At 48.5% G+C, this 23,557-nt stretch overlaps 1 protein-coding gene across 2 annotated transcripts; it reads left to right on the top strand.

The window, feature by feature from the left end:
* The first annotated feature begins 207 nt into the window (after positions 1 to 207).
* Positions 208 to 14,698, top strand: LOC140658595 (UAP56-interacting factor-like). 2 transcript variants are annotated; one of them, XM_072877227.1, is made up of 9 exons: positions 208 to 356; positions 4,441 to 4,584; positions 7,981 to 8,123; positions 10,130 to 10,257; positions 11,137 to 11,218; positions 11,651 to 11,694; positions 11,781 to 11,855; positions 12,531 to 12,642; positions 13,399 to 14,698. In XM_072877227.1, the coding sequence occupies exons 1-9, from the start codon at positions 275 to 277 to the stop codon at positions 13,492 to 13,494; spliced, it is 906 nt and encodes a 301-aa protein (XP_072733328.1). In that variant the 5' UTR covers positions 208 to 274; the 3' UTR covers positions 13,495 to 14,698. The 2 variants fall into 2 exon arrangements, with proteins under 2 accessions (XP_072733328.1, XP_072733327.1); XM_072877226.1 differs by having other exon boundaries at positions 11,134 to 11,218.
* Positions 14,699 to 23,557: the final 8,859 nt, after the last annotated feature.

The raw sequence follows: 23,557 nt of genomic DNA, 5'->3' as shown, positions 1-23,557 counted from the left end.
GGGCAGCGGGGCAGCTGGAGGGGATGCTTGCGGAGCAAGCTTGGGGGATGCTGGGGGGCGGGGCTCGGCGGTCAGCGTGCGCAGAGAGCGGGGCTGTCCCCTTGGGGTGCCTGGGGGGGGCTGTCCGGGCACAGAGGGCCGGCCGCTGGTGGGTGGCTGCCGCGGCAGGGCTGGCCAGGCCGGGTGCCGGGGCGGGGTGCCGCTGGCGGTGCCGGCACATTCCGGGCAGGCGCACTGGGCGCCGCGGGGCGGTGGCAGTGCGCGCTCGGAGCCCATGGAGGCGGCGGGGCCGCAGCCGGGGCCGGGCCCCGCGCCGGGGCCGCAGCCGGGAGCCGAGGAGATTGATATGTCCCTGGGTAGGTCCGGCGGGGCGAGGGTCCCTGCCCGGGCGGGGGGCGGCGGGCGGCGGGGCCGGGCCGAGGGCGCTCGGCGGGGACCCGGTCCGGCCCGGCCCGGCGCGGGGCTCCGTGCGCCCCCGGGGCCGGTCCCGGCGCGGGGCTCCGTGCGCCCGGCGGAGCCCGGGGGTTTGGTTTGTGCTTGTATGTGTCGTGGCGGGGTAGGTAGAGTCGGGGAGAGGAGCGTGGTGTAGCCCCGCAGTGCTGGTGCGCCCCGGTACCCCGCACCCGGTTGCGGGGGAAAGGGACCGGGCAGGAAAAGGCGAAGAAATAGCCGGGGGGGGGAGGAATCACGGCTTCAAACCCATCGCTGTGCTTTGCTGGCAGCACCCCGTAACTTCAGAGGGGAGAGCGTCAAGCGCCGCGGGTTGGGAGAGGCTTACATAAATGAGCCCTCTATTGAAATAAAGATATGAGGCATATCCTCGGGCGTGCAGGCTATTTATAGCAGCTTGCTCGTGATGCTCGCCATTCCTCTGGCACTGGATATGTGAACTGTGCATAAACAGTTGCCCTTTTATTAACTCCAAAGGCCTGGACTCCGATGCTTGGATTATAGATCTTGTTAGATTATCATGTTGACATCTATCCTGTGGAAGGAAGCTCCACCAGCACCTTTTATTATTGGGTCAGCTTCCTAACTGAAAACCTTGTGTCATTTCTTCCCAGCAATGAGCCACTTCTCAGGAATAGCAGAACATTTTCCACTGCAAACTCAAACTGATCCCTTGGCTGATGCACCCTTATTTTAATGGTGCTATGAGGAATTACAGCAATAGTGGGTCCCTAGTTTTTCATTTAGTTTTATCCCGTGGTGTTGCACACCCTCTTTCCATTTGCTGACGTGCGATACTCCCTTTGCTTTTGCTCTCCCTTAGTGCTTCCCTCGGTCTGACCTGTGTTCAATCCAGACCTCCTGTGTTCAATCCACCTCCATGTTCAATCCAGAATACACCTTACTCAGGGCAGAAGAGGGAACTGGAAAACAAGAGCACGGTGAAGAACTGATACTTTTACCATCAGGTGCTTGTTTCTGTGCTTTCAGATACGTAGGGCTTTACTTGAGTTAGCAGTCACAGGAAACTGCAGGAGTTACTCTAAAGCCTCCCTGATAGATCTAATTCTGTCCTGAGGGTGTAGGGGTACCTTAAATGACCTTTCAGGATCCCTTTCAGCCTTATGTAGTACTCCATTACATTGCTGTGTTAACCCCATCATATTTATGGGTGCAAAAGACAGGGTAACAACTCATACCCAAACAAAAAAAGACACTGAAAGGTGGCAGACCAAGCTCCTGAGCATTCATCTCCACTCCGTTCCCAGCGAGCTCTTCCTCACACTGTAGATAGCCCACCCTTGGATGCCTACATCCACCTCCCTGCAGAGCAAGCAGGGATGCTGTAGATATGCTTCAAAGCAGTCTGTGCCCCAAATAGCACGTGTCCCAAAGGCACACTTAGCTGAGAACATTAGCACATTCATACTGAGAACATCGCCCATCCTCTCCCAGCGTGCTGTCTTCCTGGCAGACTTGATAGAGAAATCACAAAAGCAGTCACACAGCCTATTCTTACATCTGCTCTCGTTTGTTTTCCCTGGGCTTTGTATTAATTTGGACACAGGAGTTTCTTGATAGAAAATGACAAGTAACAAGCGCTGGAGGTATGATGTACTGTTCGTGATAATCACCCATTGAAAGCTAATGGCACTTCTATGCTTCCACTCCAGTGATTCATTAAGGAGCTGGAGTAGCCACTGCCTTGGAAAAGGCCTGATTTGGACACTTCTTTCCTCGCTAATTTGTTAAAGTAAAGTTAAAACATTCTGCTTGGAGCTTAACAGATGTGGCTTTATTACTTGCTAAATATTTTCTGGAAGGTTTGAGGTTAAAAGAAGAAACTGTTGGAAAATACGAATTAATGAGGAGATGTCCCTTTGCCTTTGCCTTTCCTCTTTGTCAGAACAGCTTGAGTTGAGAAGATGCCCTTGATTTCAGACCAACTCATTGAGAACTGAGGGGCTTTGAGCTGTTTCTTGATAGAGCTCTGCATCTAAAAGTAGTTTGTGCATGGTCCAGATACCTCAACTTCCAATGCTGTCTTTTAAAGAGTTAAAAACACTTGTTCAGGATGGGCATAAGCTTTCAAAACCCTGTCAGGTATACTCTGGATACTGCAGGTGGTTCATCACCTTCCTTTGTGTCACTTGTGCTCTCTCTGTCATAAAACACAGCACTTCAGTGCAGCTCAGGGGATGTGCAGCTGGTTACAGCAGCAGTGCCTAGGGAAGCACCCAGGATGCTTGGCTGGATCCGAACTGGTGAAGCACAGTGGCAAAATGTCCTTGGGAGAAATTTTGTGTTGTCTTGTCAGTGCTACTAATATAGTTTTAAACCAAAAGTGTCTAAATCACAGGGAAAATAATAGGTTGTTTCATACAGGCTCTGCGCCTTGGGAACTGCATTTGGATGGTGTCTTGCAAAGAAAGTGAGAAACATCTCGTAGTTCATGTAGAGTACATTTTCAGAGCGGCCTAATGAGAGGTTTGGGTGAGGGGAGTCCTGGGCCATTGACAGGACATCCCGGGTCTGTTTTGCTGAATTCAGGCTGTTTCATACTCCTTTTGTGGTGTGACGGCGATGGGGACTCAGAGGTGAGAGACAGCTGTGCCTGGTCCCAGCGCTCATACTGCAGCAGTGCAGGAGCTGGCTGGTTGCCCTCCCTCCTGTTTGGAGAGAGCTGTGCAGGGTTCCCAAAATATCTTAACTGCTGCTGGCAGTGGGGCAAGCATGGGAATCAAATTGATGCGTTCAATGTGAAGCACGAGATCTGGTTCCCTTGGTGTGGTGCAGACAGGTCTATACAGGGAACCCAAGTTTTGAAGGGGAAAGCAGGCATCCCCTGCACAGTCCTCTTGTATTTGGGATATTCTCCCTCTCTGCTTCACCAGACAACGGCAGAAGCTAAGAGGTTCTTGCTCTGTGGTTGATACATCCTTATCCAGACGTTTCTAGGTTAGCTATATTGAGTAATTAAGCAGGAGCATCTACCCCAGATCAGAAAATCAAGAGTCAGGTCCTGAAGATTTTGGAACTTAAAATACAAAGTACTGCTGATACTCACTGTGCATGTTACATCTATTTCCTCACTGTTTTTTGAGCCATGGAGGTTTATGGCTTCAAGCTTCATCTCATACCACTGAGGGCGAGAAGCTTGCTTTGTTTTCTTAAAGCACTGAGGAAAGACATTGCAGGTAGCTGACTCCAGGAGATGGGAATTGAAAGGAAACCATCCTACAACTGCCTGGTGAACCCTCACTGTTTGCAGGACCACGATGTCCCCTTTCTTGACAGTTGCCCTGTACAAATGAGATTCCTTGCCCACAGCCCTCGTGTCACAGCCTTCACTGCACCAAGCTTCAGTTCTCCCCTTTATAAATTTAGGGGCTAGGGGGATGTTCATCCCGCTTGTGTTTGCATGACACTTGAACAGCGTTTGTTGTTTATACATCAGGAACATATCCTCTGCATGGGGCAGTGCTTGTGTCCCACACATGGCAGGGGGAGCCCTGGGAGCAGCTGTCGCAGTGTGGGTGCAGCCATGGGTGCTTCTGCCCATTCTCCCCCCTTTGACCACCTCTCCCACAGCCTCCCAGGTCAGATCTTCTCAAAAAATGTTCTCTGCCCAGCACTGAGCTCCTGGTGCCCCTGCAAAAACATGTTCCCTTATGCTTGTGGGAAATCTGCAGGATCGGATCCCTCAGTGGGATGTGGCTCTGCAATCTCTGTCCTGCACATGGTGGATACGTGCCAGATGGTAGCACATTTTTAAATCATTTGCTGCACTCTGATCTCCAGCCTGCAGGAGCCTAGTAAATTGATCCTATAGTTTCTGAGCTAAGCTTAATCTTTTATTGTTCGGCCAGCATAGCTCACAGAAGCACAAGCTCCATTTTTACTGTGGACAATTGCAAGCACCAAAAGTGGGAATCACTATTGGTAGAAAGTGCAGGTTTTATAAGTTTCCCCTTTGCCATTTCGATCTAGATGACATCATAAAACGCCACAGGAAAGAGCAAACAGATGCCAGCACCACGGGGGACAGGCGAAGGCAGCAGGTCAAGAACAGGAATTCGGCATATGGGTACGGGCGGCCCCGTTTCCGCACCTGGATGCAGAGGAATTTGCAAGGTAGGTGAGCGCCTTGGGACGGTGGAGGCCTGTCAAGCTGGAAAACACATTTGTGTAACAAAATACAGCTTTTAAATCCTTCTCCTAATTCCTGTGTGCGTATAAGATGTACTCAGGATCTGAATAGCTTTTCTCTCTGCAACAACGGAATATCAGGGCCCTTTCAGAGCATAAATTAATCCATTTCTCTCCCTTCCACCCTCTCATGAATTACTAATTCAAAGTGACCTAATATCTATTCTCTATTCCCTTTTGGCTTTGCATATTTTAATTATGCCTCTTCCTAATCCTCTTTTCCCCAGAACACACTTAAATTACCCCTTCAGTAACTGTCTTTGATAGCTCAGTTATTGGAGCTAATTTGTCACTTTTGCCAACCATGCTATTTTTATGGTGAGTTTTTTTATAATACCGTGTGATCACACACTAATCTATGTTTGGTTCCACTAGCTTTTATCTACAAAACCAAAGTGATCTGCTGCATGAAATGCCATCTTTATTAAAATTTTGCTTTTTTAAAAAAATTACTGCTGAATCACCTAATTGAATATTTTAATGACATTTTGCAGCAATGTCTTTGCAGTCTTCCCTCAGAGTGCCAATGGCACATCAGGACAGTGGGATTTCTGGGAGCAATCCTGCTTGTCTCCAGTCTGCCTCCCACTCTCATGTTCTTGGTCTCCGCCACATATTGCCTTACTGAGAATCGTTCCAGGTCAAAACAGAATGATGATAATTGCCCTTTGCAAACTGATTTTTCTGTCAAAAACACAGACTTCGGTATTCTTCCACACTCAAGCAACTACTGTGTGCAGAGTCAAATAAATAAAACAAAATAAATTTTTTAAGCTATTCCTTAGAAAGGAGAACTTTTCTGTTAATTTATAGAATTATTTCTGCTAGTCTTAGTATTTCATAGGTTTTAACTGAGTCTGAATTCAGCCCTGCCACGTGCAGGGACTTACCATGCTGTGTGGAGCTGATGTCAGTAGCAATTTTGGGAAGCTCAGCACGACTGGGAATTTAGCCCATAATTCTTCGGGGGCTCATTTCACTTTGGTCCCCGCTGAAATGCAGTCCCTTCTGGGCTGAGACGTGATAACCATTATCAAACTGACGATCAGAACAGCCCAGCACTGTAATGACAGAGCATGGAGAAGGGTATTACACTGATTAAACCAGCAAGAGAATTTATGCAAGCGAAGTGCTGTTATCCTTCCTGGAATATGGCTTAAGCTGTCTCCCCAGTAGGGGAAAGATGATTTTTAATGACAAGAAATTTGAATTTCAAATCCCCTTGGAAAAAGAGTCTGTCAGACATTGGGGCTTCTCCCCAAACTGGACTTGCTGGGCAGAAGTGCCTCTTGGCCAACCCAGGTGTGCTCAGCACCAGGCTCTGAGCATGCACCCAAACAAGGGGGGGTCTTCCCCAGCTGCTGATGCTGTGGGATTTTATTCAAATGTGCTTTCATTAATAAGTATCTGCCAGACTTTTTGGAGAGATGGAGCCTCCCATGTGTCACACTTCAGGATACACGTGACAGACCAAGGGCTTGGTCGCCAGCTGGTGTACACAGGGTACCCCTTGGAGGCCGATGGCTCCATCGTTAGTTATTTACACTGGCTGAGGCGTGCCTGAGTGCACCGCTGAGAAGAAGCTCTCTAATATGAACTGACTGACAGGGGCATGCTTTTCTAGTCAGGGCTGCCTTTTGCATCAGTCCCTCCCGCTGCACTGATGAAATACCCAGGAAAGGCAGCTGAGCTCAGTCTGTCTTGCTGCAGAGGAGATGCCCTCTCCAGGGTGCAGGAGAGCTGTGTTGCAAGGCTTGGTGGCCCGCAGGAGAGCAGTCTGGCAAACAGGCAAGAGAGAGGGGCAAGTACAGGGTGGTTGTTGAAGGGAACAAGAAAAGGAAAAACAAACTGTAGGGGACAGAATCAGGAGGGAAAAAAGGGCCATTAAACACAGCGAGACCACATCTGGTCAAAAAGACACAGATCGCTAAAATTCAAGTGTTTGTTGGGAGAAGAGCATTTACATACCTGCACTTCTGCGGTCAGAGGGCATCGTTTGCAAAGAAAATAACTACTAGCCCCACAGAGCTTGTGAACAGCATTGCATTTTTGTGAGTGTTCCCAACCAGCACCTCTGGCTGTAGGGAGGTAAGCTCTCCGACGTGCTGTTCCGGAGGTGCTTCCCATGGGAATGCCCTGGGGCCCTTTTGTTTTACAGCCAGAGCAGCTCACATCATCTTCACTTGTATTCCGGTGTAACTAGCCCACGCTGACACTGACCAGTGTTACACCCTGGGGCTGGAGCCTTCATTAATCACTGTGGTGATGGCCCCTGACGGCAATGTCACCACTGCCTCAGAACACTTCATTTCTAATTGCTCCAAGTCATTATAAATTGCTGTGATGTAGGAATCAATGGTATAGGATCAATACATGCATCTAACTGCTCTGTGGTCTGTATCAGTGAGGTTCTGCTATATGGTGCAGGGATTTAACTGCACTCTTGCTGCCATGCACTGCTTCATGCCTGATTTATACACCCCTCTGAGTATGTGTGCACATTTCACTGGTATAGAGACTCGGAAAATGTCCACTTCATTATGACTACAGAAGTTTATCATGTGGAGTAATTAAGCTTTAATGCACTGTGCCTGCATCTGACAGAGTGCTTTCCTCTCTCTCGACACTTCAGCACACTTCAAAATCATAAACAGGCTTAGGGGAAAACGTTAAATGCAAGATGGGCTGTTGGTGTGTGTGTACTGTGCAGTTATGTAAAACAGCAGCAGAAGATGCCCTCTTCAATACATGCAGTAAGAAAGGATATGTCAAGCTAAAAAAAAAAAAAAATATATATATATATGTATATATATATATATATATATATATAAACTATGGTCCAGTCTTCACTTATCAAGTGCTATAACATGGGCAGTCAGAACTATTCCAGGGTGCTGTGGGGTTGGCTTCTGGATGCTCTAGTCACTTGCATATCTGTATCAAAAGGCTTTTTCCATTTCACAGTTAATTCATAGCAATGTGAGCTCTGACAACAGATTGATGGGTTTCCTGATGCGAGTGTTCCTGCCTTTGTTAGGAATCAGAATTGTGGAAGGCTTTTCTCTTCTATATTCTTTCAAATCAAATAATGTGTTTGTCAGTCCTACATATAATAAGAATGTTAGTGAGACATCGGAAAGTTGAATTATTTAATATTCTGCAAAATTAATTTACTTCTCTGGAATAAATTAATGTGATTCTTGCATCACTGTTTATATAGATACTCCTATATCATATTAAGTTAACCTTGTAATCCATCTGCAAAACTGTAATCATAAGTCAAGTTTTGAAGGATGCTAAAATAAGAGTTTATTTTTGTAGGACCTAACCGTTTTAGAAGAGGGTTTGGACAACAACAATACAATCGGAGACAATTCAGGAATACTGTGCCTGGTCCCAGGAGAAGAGCAGCTGCCACATTAAATGGAGTGAGCCCTTTAAATCGCCAGGCATCGGCTCAAGAGGTAGGGGAGTAAGGAACGTACAGCTGTTCCCAAATGTCATGTAGAAATCTGCTGGATTTTATAATCCTGGATCACCCCAAAGAACAATCTACATAAAAAATTTACAGGCACCATCTTTTATATGCCTGTGCACAGCATTTGTATGCACAGGTGAGTTCAGACACATATACATATAAAGCAGCAATTTTCCAGGTGGTTTTATAAGCTTATGACTTGGCATCATTTTACTGAATCAGTTCCCATGGGTTTTACAAAAAAGATTTTTTTAAAATGTGTTCTTAAAAGATGTAAAAATATTTCCATAAAAACAAATTCCATGTCATTTCATCTTACTATTATTATTTAGAGGAGGTATGTTAAGATTCACCATTCCAATCTTCCACCCAGAGCATTTTCCAAGGTCCAGTGAAGTCAAAGGACAGACTGTTGTTGACTTCAGGTGGCTTTGGTTCAGAGACATACTTTTCACTAACAAGTGGGTATCCCCCCCAGAGACACTAATCCCGGGACCGTGACAGCCATGGGTCAGATTGCCCATATGCTTCAGCGTAAAATGCATTTTTTTTCATTCATGGCCTTCCCTTTTTCAAGTTTAAACGTTTAGGTCTTGTCTTTGCTCAAAAACACTTTAAAAAAAAGATTGAAATATTTTCATTTGGGTTTTGAGTTATTTTTAAGACTAAAGAGATGGGAAGGAAGGTACGTGTTCACTGTTAAAGTAATTCTTACAGCTTTCTTTTGAGTATCACTAATATTAAACTGGCTTGGTGTTGAAGGTGGAAATCAAGCAGGTAGATAGTCCTCTGTGAGGGGGTTGGTGTTTTCCGCACTCGTGGAAATCCACTCAATTAGGAGGTCACGTATACTCAGTAAGCTTTTAAAAAATGCCAAAGTGGTGAATGTGATGGCACATTTAATGGCTGTGTCATGGGGGTCTACATAAGGGAGCCCTAAACTGAGTATGCATGTGCATGGAGTGTGGTTATTCCTGAAAATAAAGACTGCGATGACTCAGATATTGAGTGTAGCTGGGTATTAACAGAAAGTAATAAGCAGTTGCTAGGAGGCATAATTCTACGGTAGCTTCCATTTTGCAGAAATAAACCAAGTGGGAAGAATGTGGAAACACATCTCAGTTAGTGGGTAGTAACAGTGATGGTGGTTGTCCCACAGAAATAAATGGGATAGAGTCTGTGGCAGTTTGTGTAAGTAACTGCAGGAGGACCTACAATGCTGAGGGGTCTTCTGCTGTGCTTCATGCCTCAGGGCTTGGACCAGGCAACGTATGTGTCCAAACAAGAAAGAGTCAATGACTGAAAAGAAACCTGAGCAAAGCTATAATGCTTGGCTTGTGCAAGATTTGCTCTCCATGGACTAATTTTTTTTTTTTATTTCTGCACCATTCGAATGAAACATTCTTCATGGTACTTGTAGTTTCATGCCCAGGAAATGAGGCACACATACTGATTGTTGACAACAGTGTATACTAAGTCCAAATGTTGAGACTACAGCAACACTGCTCGGTAGAAATATTGCTGCCATAGATACAAAAGACCATGAAAGAGACCAGCGAGGAATCAGTTTCCCATCAAGAAAATATCAAAGGAGAAAAAAAAAAGCACTTGCAGAGCAGGGTTGTTCTGTTGCAGGACTGCAGAAGTTGCAAAGGCAAAACAGTTGGGAATGAGAATACAGGGAATGCAGAGCACACAGCGCAGGGCTGAGCCCCCTTTGAAGCAATTGCAAGTGGCACTGAACACGTCCAAGAGCCCAAGAGCAGCGAGGGAACTGCTGCAGTGTCAGCAATCACTGCGTGCACGGGAGAGCAGGCTGGATTTCCCCCTAGACAGAGCCAAAGAAAATGCCAAATAAATGCACCGGCTTTTCAGGCAGTGGCAGTCGGCAGAGGGAAGGATGGTCGTATGCTGTCACTCACGCTCGCTCCCTCTTCATGCACCGAGATTGCGGTGCAGGTGGAAACTGCTGAGCTCTCACTGCTCTTTCAGGGCAACAAGAACAGCGATGCTTTCACCAAAAGCAGCAGCAGCGGGCAGCCAGAGGGACGGCGACGGCCACCCCCGGGCCCCAAGAGATTCAGAGCAGCTGCTGCCAGCACCCACACCCCAGGGAGAAGGTAAAATCTTTGGTAACTCTGGGCTTTTTTGGTTTTCAGTGATTCCCTGGGCAGCTCCTGGGGCTCTGCTCTCGATCTGTGCCAGCTGGGAGTGGCTACAGCCATGTGCTCATACAATGTGAGAAAAATACACCTGGGTATGTTAGAAAAGCACCTGGAAATAAAACAACCTCGTGCCAATAGTTAATAATACAGGTATTAGATCTGTCATTTTATTTTAGGAAGCACAGAAAATGTGATCTTTGATTGAATATAAAAATATTGAATATATAAAAATATATTCAACTTTTCCTCTGTTACTTTGGGGAAAACTTTTGAAGGGTGAAATAGCATTTATTTTCATAAAGGCAGGAAATACAGATTCCAGCCGTAAGGGATACGCAGGGAGAGGGAGTCTGTCCCAGCGAGGGGCTGCAGGAGCATACGCTGCGCCCCAGGAGCTGTGATGAAGACGGGCTGCTGGGCGCTGGGCACAGTCTCGGTGCCTGTCTCATTGTGGTCCTTGTGTTCTCCGAGCTTGAAAGGAAGCTCCGTTGCAATCCCATCTTTCTCTGCTCTGAGTAGAGCTGGGACTGAATGACCTCCAGAGGTCCCTTCTGGTCAGATTTTTTTCTATGATTTTCTTCCTTTTTTTTTTTTTTTTTAATGAGCAGAGTTCAGAACAAACACAAGCTGTTGTTTCATTTGAGCAGAAAACGAGTTCTTCTGAAATCCTTTGCTGGCAGAAAAACCTGTTGGGCTGAACTTGATAACAGCCTCATTTGCTTCTCATACTGCTTTTTAATACCGCACTGGGTTAGGTATTTCAGCATTGAACTTTAGGAGAGACCTAGGGTCATACTCACCTATGTCCTTTTCTCTCTCCTCCTTTACCAGCAGGCCTTTCCTGCTAAACAGGGGACCAGCCTTCCAGCAGAAGCGGATGCAGCAGCGGTTCTCCAAAGCCAGCTTTCAGAGAGGGGTCAGTATTGAGACATTTTTTCTGCAACCTGCTGATGGTGACAAGCCTTCAGTTTTACCAGCCTTTGCCCAGTTGTATCTTTGCTTCCAAAAGAAACTGGGAGAGATGGATGACTTTAACAATTAATATATTCCTAGGAAAGTATTTGCAGCACAGGCAATTTTTAATGCAACTTAATATTCTGGCAGTTGGAAAATAAAACCTGGGCAGGTGATAAAAGTAAACCTTGCAGCTTATACAGCAGCACAATCACGGCAAAGTAAAGTCACCCCATACAGATCGGTGTGCCAGCAGGAAACCCAAAATTAGCAAATTTCTTGACAACATGCAAGGAAAGAGCTATTCAGAAGCACCAAATGAAATACTGGAAAAGGAATCATTGTTTCTGAGAGCTAATTCTTTAAGTAATTTTTTTTTAAATATATTTCACAGCAGATGGATGCTAATGGAGAAGGGAAACCACCAAGGATGAGAAGGTAATTGGTGAACAAAGGCATGCTGCAAACATGACGTGCTCTTTCACGCTCGAATCGAAGCTGGATACATCTCCGTGTCTCAGCAGGTGGCAAGTGAAACCCAGCCCCGGAGCAGTTCTGACGATTTCTGTGGCTAATCCCCAGGCAGGCCAGACCGGCGCGTAAGTAAATGAGGTGATTTGTTAGGATGGGAGCCCTACAAAAGCCATTGCAAATCCCTTTAGCATTACTGCAGCTTCGCTTCTTCTATAATGAGTGCACAATGAATGGTTCAGACCCAAAATGGTTAGCAAATGATGTCTCATTCCCTTCCCAGTGTATCTGAAAGGAGATGGTAATTATCGTGCGGCTCATTTCTTATCCAGAGTAAGGAGAAATGGAAGCGCCAGCAGCATGTGGGAGGTGGCAGGCTGGTTGTGCTCGCTGTGGGCTGTCACGGGGGAAATGCCGCACGCCCCAAAGGGACACCACACGCTCGCTGTGTAAGAGGAGCGCAGAGGCTGGAAGGGGGCAGCTTCACCCCTGGGCTGAGCCGGTGCAGCTGCAGGACCTGGCACCCAGCTAGGGGCAGAAAGAAGGGGAGGTAGGGGCACTTGGCATGTCCTGGGCACAGAGAGCACCCCACGATAGCCTTGATGTGACACAGTCCCCAGTGCTGGAACTCTGCCTGCATGGCCGTTCTCCTGGCACCCTTTAGACTCACCCAGGCTGCCGTGAGACATGCCATGGGACGTATGGGGCATGCGGGTGTCTCCTTTACTCCTTGCTGGTTTGCAGATGATAGGAAGCAAGCTGCCTTAGCATGCTGAGTGACTGCAGATCTATGCTTTCCCCAGGCCCGGATCCAAGCGCCCGTTCCTGCGAAGCCAGAGGCCCCCGCCGCGGGCAGCCAAGCCCCAGCCCAAGGGGGTGCTGCTGAGATTCAACTTCCGCGCGATGGCCAACCAGGTAGAGGATTGTCAACGGGACAGGCGGCACCTTGCACCCTGCAGCAGCCCTGCCACTAAGCTGTTAACATCACACTCAGGTTTTTGGGCCTACCAGTTGGGTTTATCTAGCATAACCCGGGAGGAAAGTCCTGTAGCCATGTTGGCTGGGTTGCTTACAAAACTGAAGGCACCTGAGAAGACTGTTCAGCAACTACAGACTCAGCCCAGTTTTCCCCACTCTGTTGGCCCCTCTTGGCCTGTCCATGTGCTTGCTTGGAGCGGGGAGGTGCTCCTTGTGAGCGGTCCTGGCCAGGGGGGACCGTTTCACTGTCGGTGCTCCCCACTCCTCAGAGACACACAGCACTTCAGGGCTTTGTTCTTTCTCTGCTTTGGTGACCTTCTCGGTGCCACGTTTTACACTGAAGTATGGTCCAAGAGCCCTGGGGCAGGTCAGAAATCCTGCTCCACCTTCTTCATTGCCGGCGTTTCTTGTCTGGACGGTTTGGTTTTACTTGATGCCTTGTGCTCAAATGCCATCTGCTTGCTCGTGTTCTTGCCGAGGATGCCCGGTGTCTTGGGGCTGGGCTCTGCTTGGAGGTTTTCCAGGCACACACAGTCTGTTGAGCTCCTTGTCTCCGTGTGCTGAGTGGTTTAATTGACTAACTGGCTGTGAAGCACCGTCCTGACTGATGGGCTCTAATCAATACCCCGCTACAAGTTTGGCCGTGCTTTGCCACGAGACGCAGGACTGACTCGCTCTCCCTTTCCCCTGCAGACCAGCCTGACGCTGGATGAGAGGTTCTCTGGTCTGAGGAATAAGAGGCGCTTTACAGCAGCCAGGAGCGCCGGACGGACGGTCACCATGCCTTAGCACCACATGCTCGTCACAGGGACTGCACATAACAGTCCAGGCCCCGTAACGGGCAGCTCAATAAAACTCTATAGATTTCCTCTGAGATAGCTAATTTGGCAATGTGCCGTCTCCTTCCTTACATGCAGAATGAATGAGTGATTGAGGGCAGGGATGAGGCAGGACGAGAGTCGGAGCCAGAGCACAGGGCAGATGGGACATGAGCGGGGTGGTGGAGAGGGATGAGCGGAGATGGATTTGCTGCGGAGCTGCAGGCCTGGCACCATCCCTGTCCCCCTGTCAGGGCACCCTGTGCTGCCTGGGAGGGATACTGCAAGGGACCTGCTAGGGCACTCCTGCAAGAGGGAGGGGGGACTGGCTCCAAGCTATACCCATGGAGCCTTCCCTGCATTGTCCCATGGGTGGGACAGGGTTGAGGACAGAGTGGGGAGTGGAGCACGTGCGGGGCTGAGGGACGTGCCCCAGCAGTGGCACCAGCAGGGATGCTCCAGCTGTCCGCATTCCCCAGCATCCACCTAATTGCCTGATGTGTTGTGCGTGCAGGCATCCCTGCCCGGAGTTTTGCAGTGTAAGACCCCTCCATCCTGAAAACATCTCACTCTACCCTGATAGTCAGGCCTGAGCACCTTGCATTTCTCTTTGGTTTGCCATGCTGTTCTGACTGCTGCTGCCAGCCCAGTTGCGGGGACGGGGTGAGATGTGCTGTGCCGTGCCGTGCCACCAGAGTGACTGTCCTCGGCACGGAGCACAGGCAGGCTGTCCCAGCCCAAATCAGGTTTTCCAGTGCTGCAGTAGTTCTGCATTAGGGATTTCGTATGTGCAGCTCCACCCATGCTCAAAGCACCGGCATAATCGAACTAGCAGCTGCAGGAGGGAGGCCAGGCTCTACAGCAGTCCGATAGACATTGGCTGAGATGTTAATGAGCTGGATCTAGACATTTGTTAACGAAGCCCTGCACCAACCATGAGTCACTGATCCATTCTCCACCCACTGCTGCAACCCTGCACCAAATGCGCTGGACAGAGCCTGTTACTGGGCTCTAAGCTATACTTATTAAAGTAAATATTTGATAGACTGCTTTACATTTTACACCGAGCGTCTTTAACAAGAGACTGGACTCGGCGTTGGTTTTATAGGAATGTGTGAAATGTTGTTAGTTGATAAAGAGATGATGTACGAGTCCAATGCACTGAATAAACAACTAACTTATCAAATGTCACCTCTGGTTTTTTCCCTTCCTTCAGCAGGCTTTTGACGCAAGTTCGGCCTCTCAGTGTGGCACTGCGGGGCACAGTATGCGCGGCCACATGGGCTGCCACCTCGGCGCTTTGGGGGAGGCCGTGGTCCCTGTCAGTGCCCACCTGCGGGCAGTGGGGCACTGGCCTGGCTATACAGGCAGTTTGCTGCTCACAAAGCTGTCTCCAAAGCACAGCCAAAGCAGCAGGAGGTTTTCAATAGGTATTTTGTAAAATCTTTGCTGTGATCTCTTTTGCATTTAACATTATTGGCAAAATTATCAGAGCAGACCTGGCTCCAAGTATGTCCAAAGTGAAACGAATGCAAACTGACTTCAGGTTAATGAACTCGGGAGAAGACATCACCCCTTCGTGCAAATAATCTGGATGTCATGGAAGGTGAACAAGAAACACTGTCACAAATGGCAATATCCCTGATTTCAGTTGCACTATAAATATTGACAAAAGTTGGTAGACTCGCTAAGAAAACCTGATCACTTCTTAAACCAGGTTGCAAAGGGGTGGGGCGGTTCAGTCTTGAAAGAACAAGCTGAGTGTGCAGCATCCCCTCGGTGTTCAGAGCATGCCCTGATACTATTCTCCAAACAGATGTTTTTCAGCAATCTGTACCTTATATTTTTTTAAGTGGTCCTTAAATTAAAATGGAGGGCTTAATGATAAAAGCTACTTTTTTCCAGCTTGATTCCCCCACAGGGCTGGGTGGCTTTGCATGCAGCAAGAGACGAAACAGGCTTTGCACAGAAGGGCACTGAATTTATACGTAGCAAAAAAGCGTAACCATCGTGCTAAAAACATACTGGGAGAGGGCACGGAGTCAGTTCACTCCAACAGGCATAAAATACCCCTTTCTGCCACCGTACTAAAACCACAGAATCATTATCTCTAAAATTGTCCCTGCTGTCGCGCAGAGCCCGGCTGCTCTTTGGGGCGGGCGTTGGCGTGGCGCAGCTCGGCACGCTGCGCGACCACCGCCGGCAGACGGGCTTCTCCCGCCCGCCGGGCCGTTCCTGGCGGCTGCCGCGGCGGCGCTCCGGCGGTCCCCACCCGGAAGGGGGCAGCAGCCGGCTGCTGGCCGAGGCCCCGCGGGGACGGCCGCTCGCAGGCTGGGGCCGCCGGGAAGGGGCAGCCGTGCAGCCTGGAGAACAGTTCTACTCCGTTTCAGGCCAGCCGAAGCCGTCTGCAGAATAACACCTCTGATGGCGTCTGAGAGGTTTAAAAATGTAGGAGCAACTGTACAGGGCCAGAAGAGAGTGCCCGTCCTGCGTCCCAGGGGAGGGGGGACACCAGCACGTGCGTCTGGCCCCAGTCGGTCACGGCACCGAACCCACAGTACCGGTGATTTCTTTCCTTAGCCACTTGTATCATTGTGTTTAACGGCATTTGGTGGGGTTTTCTTCCACTATGGCATTTTGCTGTTTGCTTTCTGTCTATTTTTCTATGCCTCCAAAGGCCGATATTACAAGTGAATATTCATTCCTTCATGCCCTTTGCAATTTATAGGCCCGTGCCGTGTTCTCCCTTGCTCACCTCCTTTCTAGGAGAAGAGCCTCGCTGTATCTACTTGTCCACTGCCTGGAAGCTGATCTATCCCTCTGGTCACCTTTGTACTTTTTCTGTAGCTCTGCTACATCTGCCTGAGACAGCAGGGCTGAAGCAGACACGATATTTGAAATGGATTTATAGGGAGGCTCTGCTTTGTTTTCTGTTCCTCTCCTAATAATTCCTAACATTCCAGTTGCTTTTTAACCCAGAATAGCCACTTGGAGTAGGAAATGGTAACACACGTTTAAATTGGTTTAATGAAACAACTTCCCAGGGAACATTTTCTGCAGAAGCCAGTCTCGCAGCCCACATATTGGTGGTAGAGAGGGCACCTGGAAAGGCTGTCTGCAAGAGGACATGCCCAGGGGTCTAACTTTCGCATCTAAGCACTAGTGCTGACGTTTGGTATTTTCTTAGCTGTTCATGGGATGTCTGGTTTGACGCTAAAAGCTACCTTTAATGAGCTTAACAGATGGGGGGTAGAAGGCCAGCTTTCCCGGTGAATTTCCCTGTTTGTCAGTTCTTGCCGATTTTAGTGTCGTATGACCAGGAGGAGATGTGCATCGGGTTACTCCCCAGTATTTTGGGGCACGCGTATTGCCAAGCTAGCACAGGGCAGGGTCCCAAAGTGGTGCCCCAGGAGCAGCATGGCAGTAGGGGCCTCAAGAATAAAAATATCTGGTTTGGGGCAGACCTGTTGGTCAAATCCATCCTGGTAACAAAGCAGCAGCCAAGGCATCACACACGGGGGTTGGCAGTCTCTCCCGCATTGCACAGGGGTCCTTGTGCCAGCTTGGTCCTTGTGTCAGACTGGCTGCAAAACGGAGTCAGGCAGGGCATGAACTCGCTGCCTGGCCTCGAAGGTGCAGGGGGAAGCATCAGTGGTGGAGCCCACTGTCAGCAGCAGGAGTTGTTAGTTTTTAGGGGTCCTTGGAGGGATTCAGACAGACAGAAACCACAGGCAAAATATTTAAACAGAAACCTGAGATCCAAACAGCATCTTGGGCACTGCAGTTCCCTCAGGGGCTGGGATAAACTGAGCTACAAGCAGAGCATTTGCCAAGCAGCAACCCAGTAGAAAAGAGAGTCACAACAAGCTGAGAAAAGACACGCAAACCTCTAGACTAAAATGCGAAGGGTGCCCCAAACTGTACCCCAGACAGCAAAACAACCTGGAGGTGGGGAACAGTCTGTGGAAGGTTGAACGGTACTTACCAACTAACTTATTTCCAGAAGTCTCATATAATTTCTGAACAAACCAAGGTGCTGCCCCAGCACAGCACTAGCTGAGAAAGGGATGTAGGAAACTGCTACAAACCTGAAGGATTTACCACAATTTTCTAGAGGACCAGAAAAACTAACAGCATCCCCCCAGGCAGCAATGGGCAATCGCAGCCCCTCTAGTTGGGACATTGCAATGGGCAGGATGCCCCACTTTCACACCCTGCTCCAAGCCAGCGTTTGCTTTGTCAGGAACGTGCATCCTGTGCTAGGTGCAGAAACTTGGCTCCGCTTTGTACCCTGGAAAAGGGATAGCCTCTTCCAGAGTTTGACTAATAGGCCTTTGACTTCTATTTGCAAGACAGAGGGTTATTTTTCCCCATTGCAGGTTTCATTCTCTGAAGTCTTATTCCCACTGTTCATCTGGATCAACTCTGACCACTTTTATAGGCAACATAACATAAAGTGCTAAAACGTGGAGGCAAGAGGAACAGAAAAATCAGATTTGGGCTTTATCCACTCAAGACCAGAGGTTTAGGATTTAGTATTAAGCCATGTCCTAAAGCAGATCCTTCCTAGCTATGTCAGGACTGCTGCCAGCCCTCATGATTTTACTGCAAGTCCTGTGATGTTTAATGGTGCAGTTAAAACCCCGGTTCCTGGAGGCAGGTCAAGAGGTGAAAATCTCAGCTTGCCTGTATTAAAAAGTCAATTTGCAATGCTGTGGCTGTGCAGGGAAGACTGTGACCGAAGAGTAACTTAAAAGCTTGGGCATTAGATGCCAAAAACCCAAGGAACCTCTTAATTATTTTTTTTTTAATGTCATGTTTCTAAGTCAACCTCATGATGTTTGGAGCTTGACTCATGACTGAAATGCTCAGAGCACACTGCTGGGCCAGAATTAATCCACAGTCATGTCTCATTGTGAATAGGAATCTCTGTGCCACCGCCAGCATTTGGAGACCTTTGTCCCCGCATCCCCCATTGCAGCAGCACTTTGTTGCACTGCAGTAATAGCCCCAGCTTGTTGCAGAAGCACATATGCCTGAGAAACATGAGATTTGCTCTTTCCATAGGTCAAGACTGGAGATGAAGATGTTCATCTCTAAATCACACCAGGCTGCAGCTATTAACCCTCCTCTTGCCAGGCTCCAGGAGGAAGATGACAGGGTGCAGGCTTCCCACCCTGTGCCCTCAGATGAGCAATGGCACTGTCACTCTCCAGCCACCCATCCCTGGAGGCTGAGGATGTTCCTGACCCTGGCCATAGATCGAGGAGGTGTACTGTGGGGTGAAGATGGAGTGTGGTGACTGAGAGGACCCCCAAGGGGAACCCAGGCTGGGGTGGGAAGCGAAGCCAAGTGCCGAGGAGGGAGGGAGGCTGCTTTATGTTGTCTATGAGTTTATTTGCAGCTGGTAATGTCTCCCCCAGCTGCTCCAGGAACAGAGATTTTTGTCAGTCTTGCTGGGAGCGTTCATAAACCTCGTGGAGCCTACTGTGTTACTAGCAATGCCAGAAACAGGTGAAGCTCTGCACATATTTTGTCCTCCCAGTGACTGTCATTGGAGAAATAAGGGACTGCCAGAGCCAAGGGGTTTGGGAACCCGCAGGCACCCACAGGACCTGGGGCCAGGCAGGCTCTCCCTCCACTTCTGCCAGGGGGCATCCAGCACCCCCTGATCTGAAGAACCTTCCTAGCTTCAGTTTTCCAGCCTAAATGAGTTTGTGGCCATCTCTGCCTGTTCTTGAGTCAGCCTTAACCTCTGCTGGCATGGCTTTCCCCTCCCCGCTGTCCTGTGTCCCCCTAGGAATGTATATAGGCAGAAGTCCCTTCCCAGCCTGCATTTTGCTGAGCACTTGCAGTTGCCTCTTTTAGCGCAGTTCTCCCAGCCCTATTAAGAGCCCTTCTCAAAGCCCACAAATGGAAAATTCCCAGTCCTAACATCCCATTCTCAAATGCACTGTAGCTGAATAAGTTGTCTTACCTATGAGATATGAGGAAGGCTACTGCTGTAGGTGTACTATTGCCCTCCAATTTTTGAAATTTTCATAGCTTCATGCAAAAACCCACCCCATGGATGCTCTGGCAGAGCACCAACAGCTTCACTCACCGAATGGCACTCCCGCCGCCATCTCTTCCGTGTCATACCACAGAGCACAGCTCTGCTGGGGAGCGCAACTACATAATACGACCAGTGAGACAGCAATATTTAATACCAGCCACTTTTGCACCACACTAAATTGGCCTTGCCAAGGAGGTATCTGCAGGAGCTCCTAGGTTTCACACCTCCTCTGGGCCTGCAGAGACCACACATCCTAAATTCACATTTTCCCCCTGCCCTAGACCCGGCACAATGATTCATCTGAGCATTTGCTTAAAGGATTTCACTGTCAACCAATCCAAGGTTTCTTTGTTGACCACAGTTAATTTTGGTATGCAGAAAATGCCTGGGTAAAGACAGGAATCTAGCTGCAGTTTCAGTGTCTGCGAGCTGCCTGCTATATATTAACAACAGACTAAACAGCTCTTGCCAGTTGAGTCCCAGTTTCCATCACTACAGTTTTGTAGTTATAACACTTCTGTGATATGGAAAATAACTTGCGGAAAACCTCACCTGAGGAAGGACTGAGCTGAAACATCCTTAGAGGTCTGGGTCTTCTCTAATAACTATGGGTATGCAGGAGCCTGTGGGTTTCTTAGCCCACATGGATTCAGGCTAGGGAAGAAAATATGGTCTGACATGCAACAAGCCTTGGCTGTAGGATGTGGCATGGCTGAGGGTTTTCTCCCTGTAGGAAAGACTGAGGTCAAATATCTTTATTTGCATATTAGTGGTGATGGAAGTTGCTTGTGTGCAATGAAAAGAGAACACAGTCCAAACAGCTAGAGACTAGAACAAGATTGATTTAATTTTTTTTGCATAAGCCTATATCCAAGCCAAGTCCAGAACTTGCTCCTTTTTCTGAGAAACTGCTGTCATCTGCAAAAAATTTGACTAATTCCACCTCAACACAAGAATGATGCAGGGGAGGCAGATTCCTCAGGGATCTTGGTTCCTGGAGAAAAAAAACGAGCCTTTTAAGAGTTCACCCCATCTACACGAGGGGAAAAAAACCATACGTTTGTTCCCCTTGCTGAGAGTGATGAAAAGGGAAAGGACCATCAGAAGAGTGCCCTGCTTGGACCTCGGCATCAAACAGCTGAGAAGGGTTGGAGAAGATGGAGAGACTGCAAGAGGAAGCAAAAAGGAGACAAAGACCTGTGGGAACTGCAGAGATCTCTTTTGCTCAAGGGGAGACCCTCCACTTGCTGGCACAAAGCTCGCCTCTGTTGCATATCTGTGCTCCCTGATAACCTCCTTCAAGGCTAGGAAAACCTAGCAGTGGGAAAGAAGCTGGTGAGACAGAGGCATTTTGCACCCCACCACAGCCATGAAACACTGGAGGGTGCATCTGAGTGGTAGCAAGCACCAAGACACCCTTGTTCCCAGGGTCTCCTCAGGCAGGGGGTCCCCAGCACTGCCCAGGCATTTGGATAACCAGCGCCCTGCTTGCTGCAGCTCATGGTGCAATCCCTGCTAAGCAACCCCAGTGGGGAAAAAAGGAGCATTTTGGGTTGTTGTGTTTCTACAGTGCTCCAGAAACACACCAACAGTCCCAGGTACGGCTACGACTGGTCTGATTCTGGAGTTGCCCTGGATTTAATGACAGGCATGCAGAGCCTCATTGGGTGCAATGGATCTAACATTGCATTTAGAAGCACTTTGGTTCATGCTGTTAAATGTGCCTGGTCACGAATCTATGATGCAAATGAACACCACAGCACTTCTGGAAGGAAAAGGGACTTTTGTGTACTGCATACAAGATGTTCTGGTGATGTATTTATATCAGCTCCAGCAGTGTTCATTAAAATAGACAGTAATTGCAGCACTTTTAAAAGCAGGGCGATAACAGAATGTAGCTGCAAACAGAATGTGAAAGTGTAGCAATTTCCACCCAGCACCTAGCTTTAATGCAAGGTTTTATCTTCTAATTAGAGCCCCCAAACACATCTTTCTATGTGTGGTTGTCTTTGCTTGAAAATAGGCTAGGTGGTACGGATCATATGTATTTAGAGAAGTGCATTTTTATATCCGTTTCAAATTACAAGCTGGTTCTCTGCTGAGATGCTCTCTTATTAGGGCCAGCCAGGAAAAAAAATACTCAAAATGTCATGAATTGAGGGCTAACAGGTATACTGGTGGGGTAGGCAGGATTTCTCTAGGCAACGACGCAGAGCCTAGGCAGGGCCAGGGCAGTTTTTCCTCTCTCTGAGCTGTCCTGCCACAGTCTGTGTTAGAAGTGAGCTCTGCACAGACTGGAGTGTGTGGACAAACCATAGTGCACGCAGCTGCTGGCCACACTTCACCTCCTTTAACTACCTCCTCACCTTCTCCTTTGCTCTTGATCCATCCCCACGTGTGCTGTGAGGACCTTGACCTCTTCAGCTGCTACGCAGCACCTCCTCGGTCCTGGGCAGAGTGCAGTCCCTGCTCCGGCACAGTGCTTGCAGTGTCCTGGCAAAGGCAGAATCAAGCTTATAGCATAAAAGCACCCATGGCTGCTGCCCGCCCTGGACTTGTCAGGGCCATGCTCCACCAGCCTGACCACTGCCATGGAGGGTTTTACTGTGCTGGAGCTGTCAGAGCCCAACTCCATCCTGGATCCATGTGCAGAAAACCCTTGCAGAAGTCTCCACTCCAGCACTCGCTCCATCTAACTAGAAATCTTTGGTATATTTGCCCGGTTGCTGATTTATAGCTGGGTCATTTCCTGCTCATCTGGGCTGCTGAGGACTTTGGCTACCTTGAGGCCAGGGGCAGATCCTCCGCTCTGCTCTGCTCAGCCATGCACATCAGCAACTTCCAACCACCACAGAAAGCTGGGGGAGATAGAGCTGAAAGAGCCTGGAGCTGCTAAAAAACAGCTCACAGTCATTCATGATTCCCAAAGATGTTTCCATCAGAGACAGCTGGCTGGGTGATGGAAGGACTGTGGGAGGTTATTCCATCCCAGACCTACACCACTTGATAACTTGCAATAAACTGCCAACAAAACAGTGTTTTTCCTTGAATACCCTCATGTGGGTCTCTAGGAGCAGCTAGAAAGCAGCCATAATCTACATATAAAATCCTTACAGATGACAGTTAGAACCAGGAAAGGAAATTCTGGATTTCATTCAAATATTAAAACTGATCATTTTGGTGGCAACAATGGACAAATTACATTTTCAGCTGTTCAGGTGAACCTCCCCCTAGCTCTTGAGGAGAACCAGAAATGTTTTCATGAAAATGCTGTGTTTCATCAAGAAGCTCTCACTTCTGGGAATAAAGGAGGTAAACATTTTTATAGGGGTTATTTATTACATACCAGTGTCCTGACAAGATAGGGGATATTCAGTGTTTTTTCAGGTTCTTTTGTATACATTAAATCAAGTCCCAGAACCATTCAACAATTTATGGGCTCCTTTCCACATCGTATCAGTCTCTGCAGGTGCCATTATAACAGGTCTCCCTTCCAACAGCTGCTATTGTCTGCGCCCATCTGTCCTCTCGTTCCCGATAGCCGCTGGGAGCTGTAAGCTGTAACTCTGGATGCGGTGAAGGAAAATCTTTAAAAGGTTTTCAAAGAATATTCAGCAAATTAAAGGAGTTAATGTGACGTGTATGTCAGGGTCAGATGGGCTGAGAGAGGCCCTGCTCAGAGGCGCAGCATCGTTTTGCAGCAGCAATGAATTTCATCCTGCCTGAACTTGGATGAACATCTTGGGTAGCGCAAAAATGACCAATGATTCTGCCCACAGCTACCTAAGTCTTCCATTTTCCACAATTCAGACCTGAACTTGCGCTGCTGAGTGCTGGCTGGCCCTTTGGCCAAGCTGCTGCATTGCCACACAGCAGTGAGGGGCTCCCCTGGAGCAGGGGAAGGATGGGGGGCACCACTGAGGGTAGGCTGTGGGGCCAAGGAACGTGGCTCATCTGCGATCCCCCACTTCTGCGGATC

The sequence above is a fragment of the Ciconia boyciana genome, chromosome 12 (genome assembly GCF_034638445.1).
Source record: "Ciconia boyciana chromosome 12, ASM3463844v1, whole genome shotgun sequence".
Taxonomy (NCBI): Eukaryota; Metazoa; Chordata; class Aves; order Ciconiiformes; family Ciconiidae; genus Ciconia; species Ciconia boyciana.
This window is presented reverse-complemented; position numbering and strand designations above follow the sequence as displayed.

Bases quoted from the DNA above. Each gene is read 5' to 3' on its own strand.
- LOC140658595 (XM_072877226.1), top strand. From the start codon at position 275: ATGGAGGCGGCGGGGCCGCAGCCGGGGCCGGGCCCCGCGCCGGGGCCG. The intron at 8,124-10,129 runs GTAGGGGAGTAA...CTGCTCTTTCAG, and splicing joins GCCAGGCATCGGCTCAAGAG to GGCAACAAGAACAGCGATGC. The intron at 11,219-11,650 runs GTCAGTATTGAG...TATATTTCACAG, and splicing joins AAGCCAGCTTTCAGAGAGGG to CAGATGGATGCTAATGGAGA.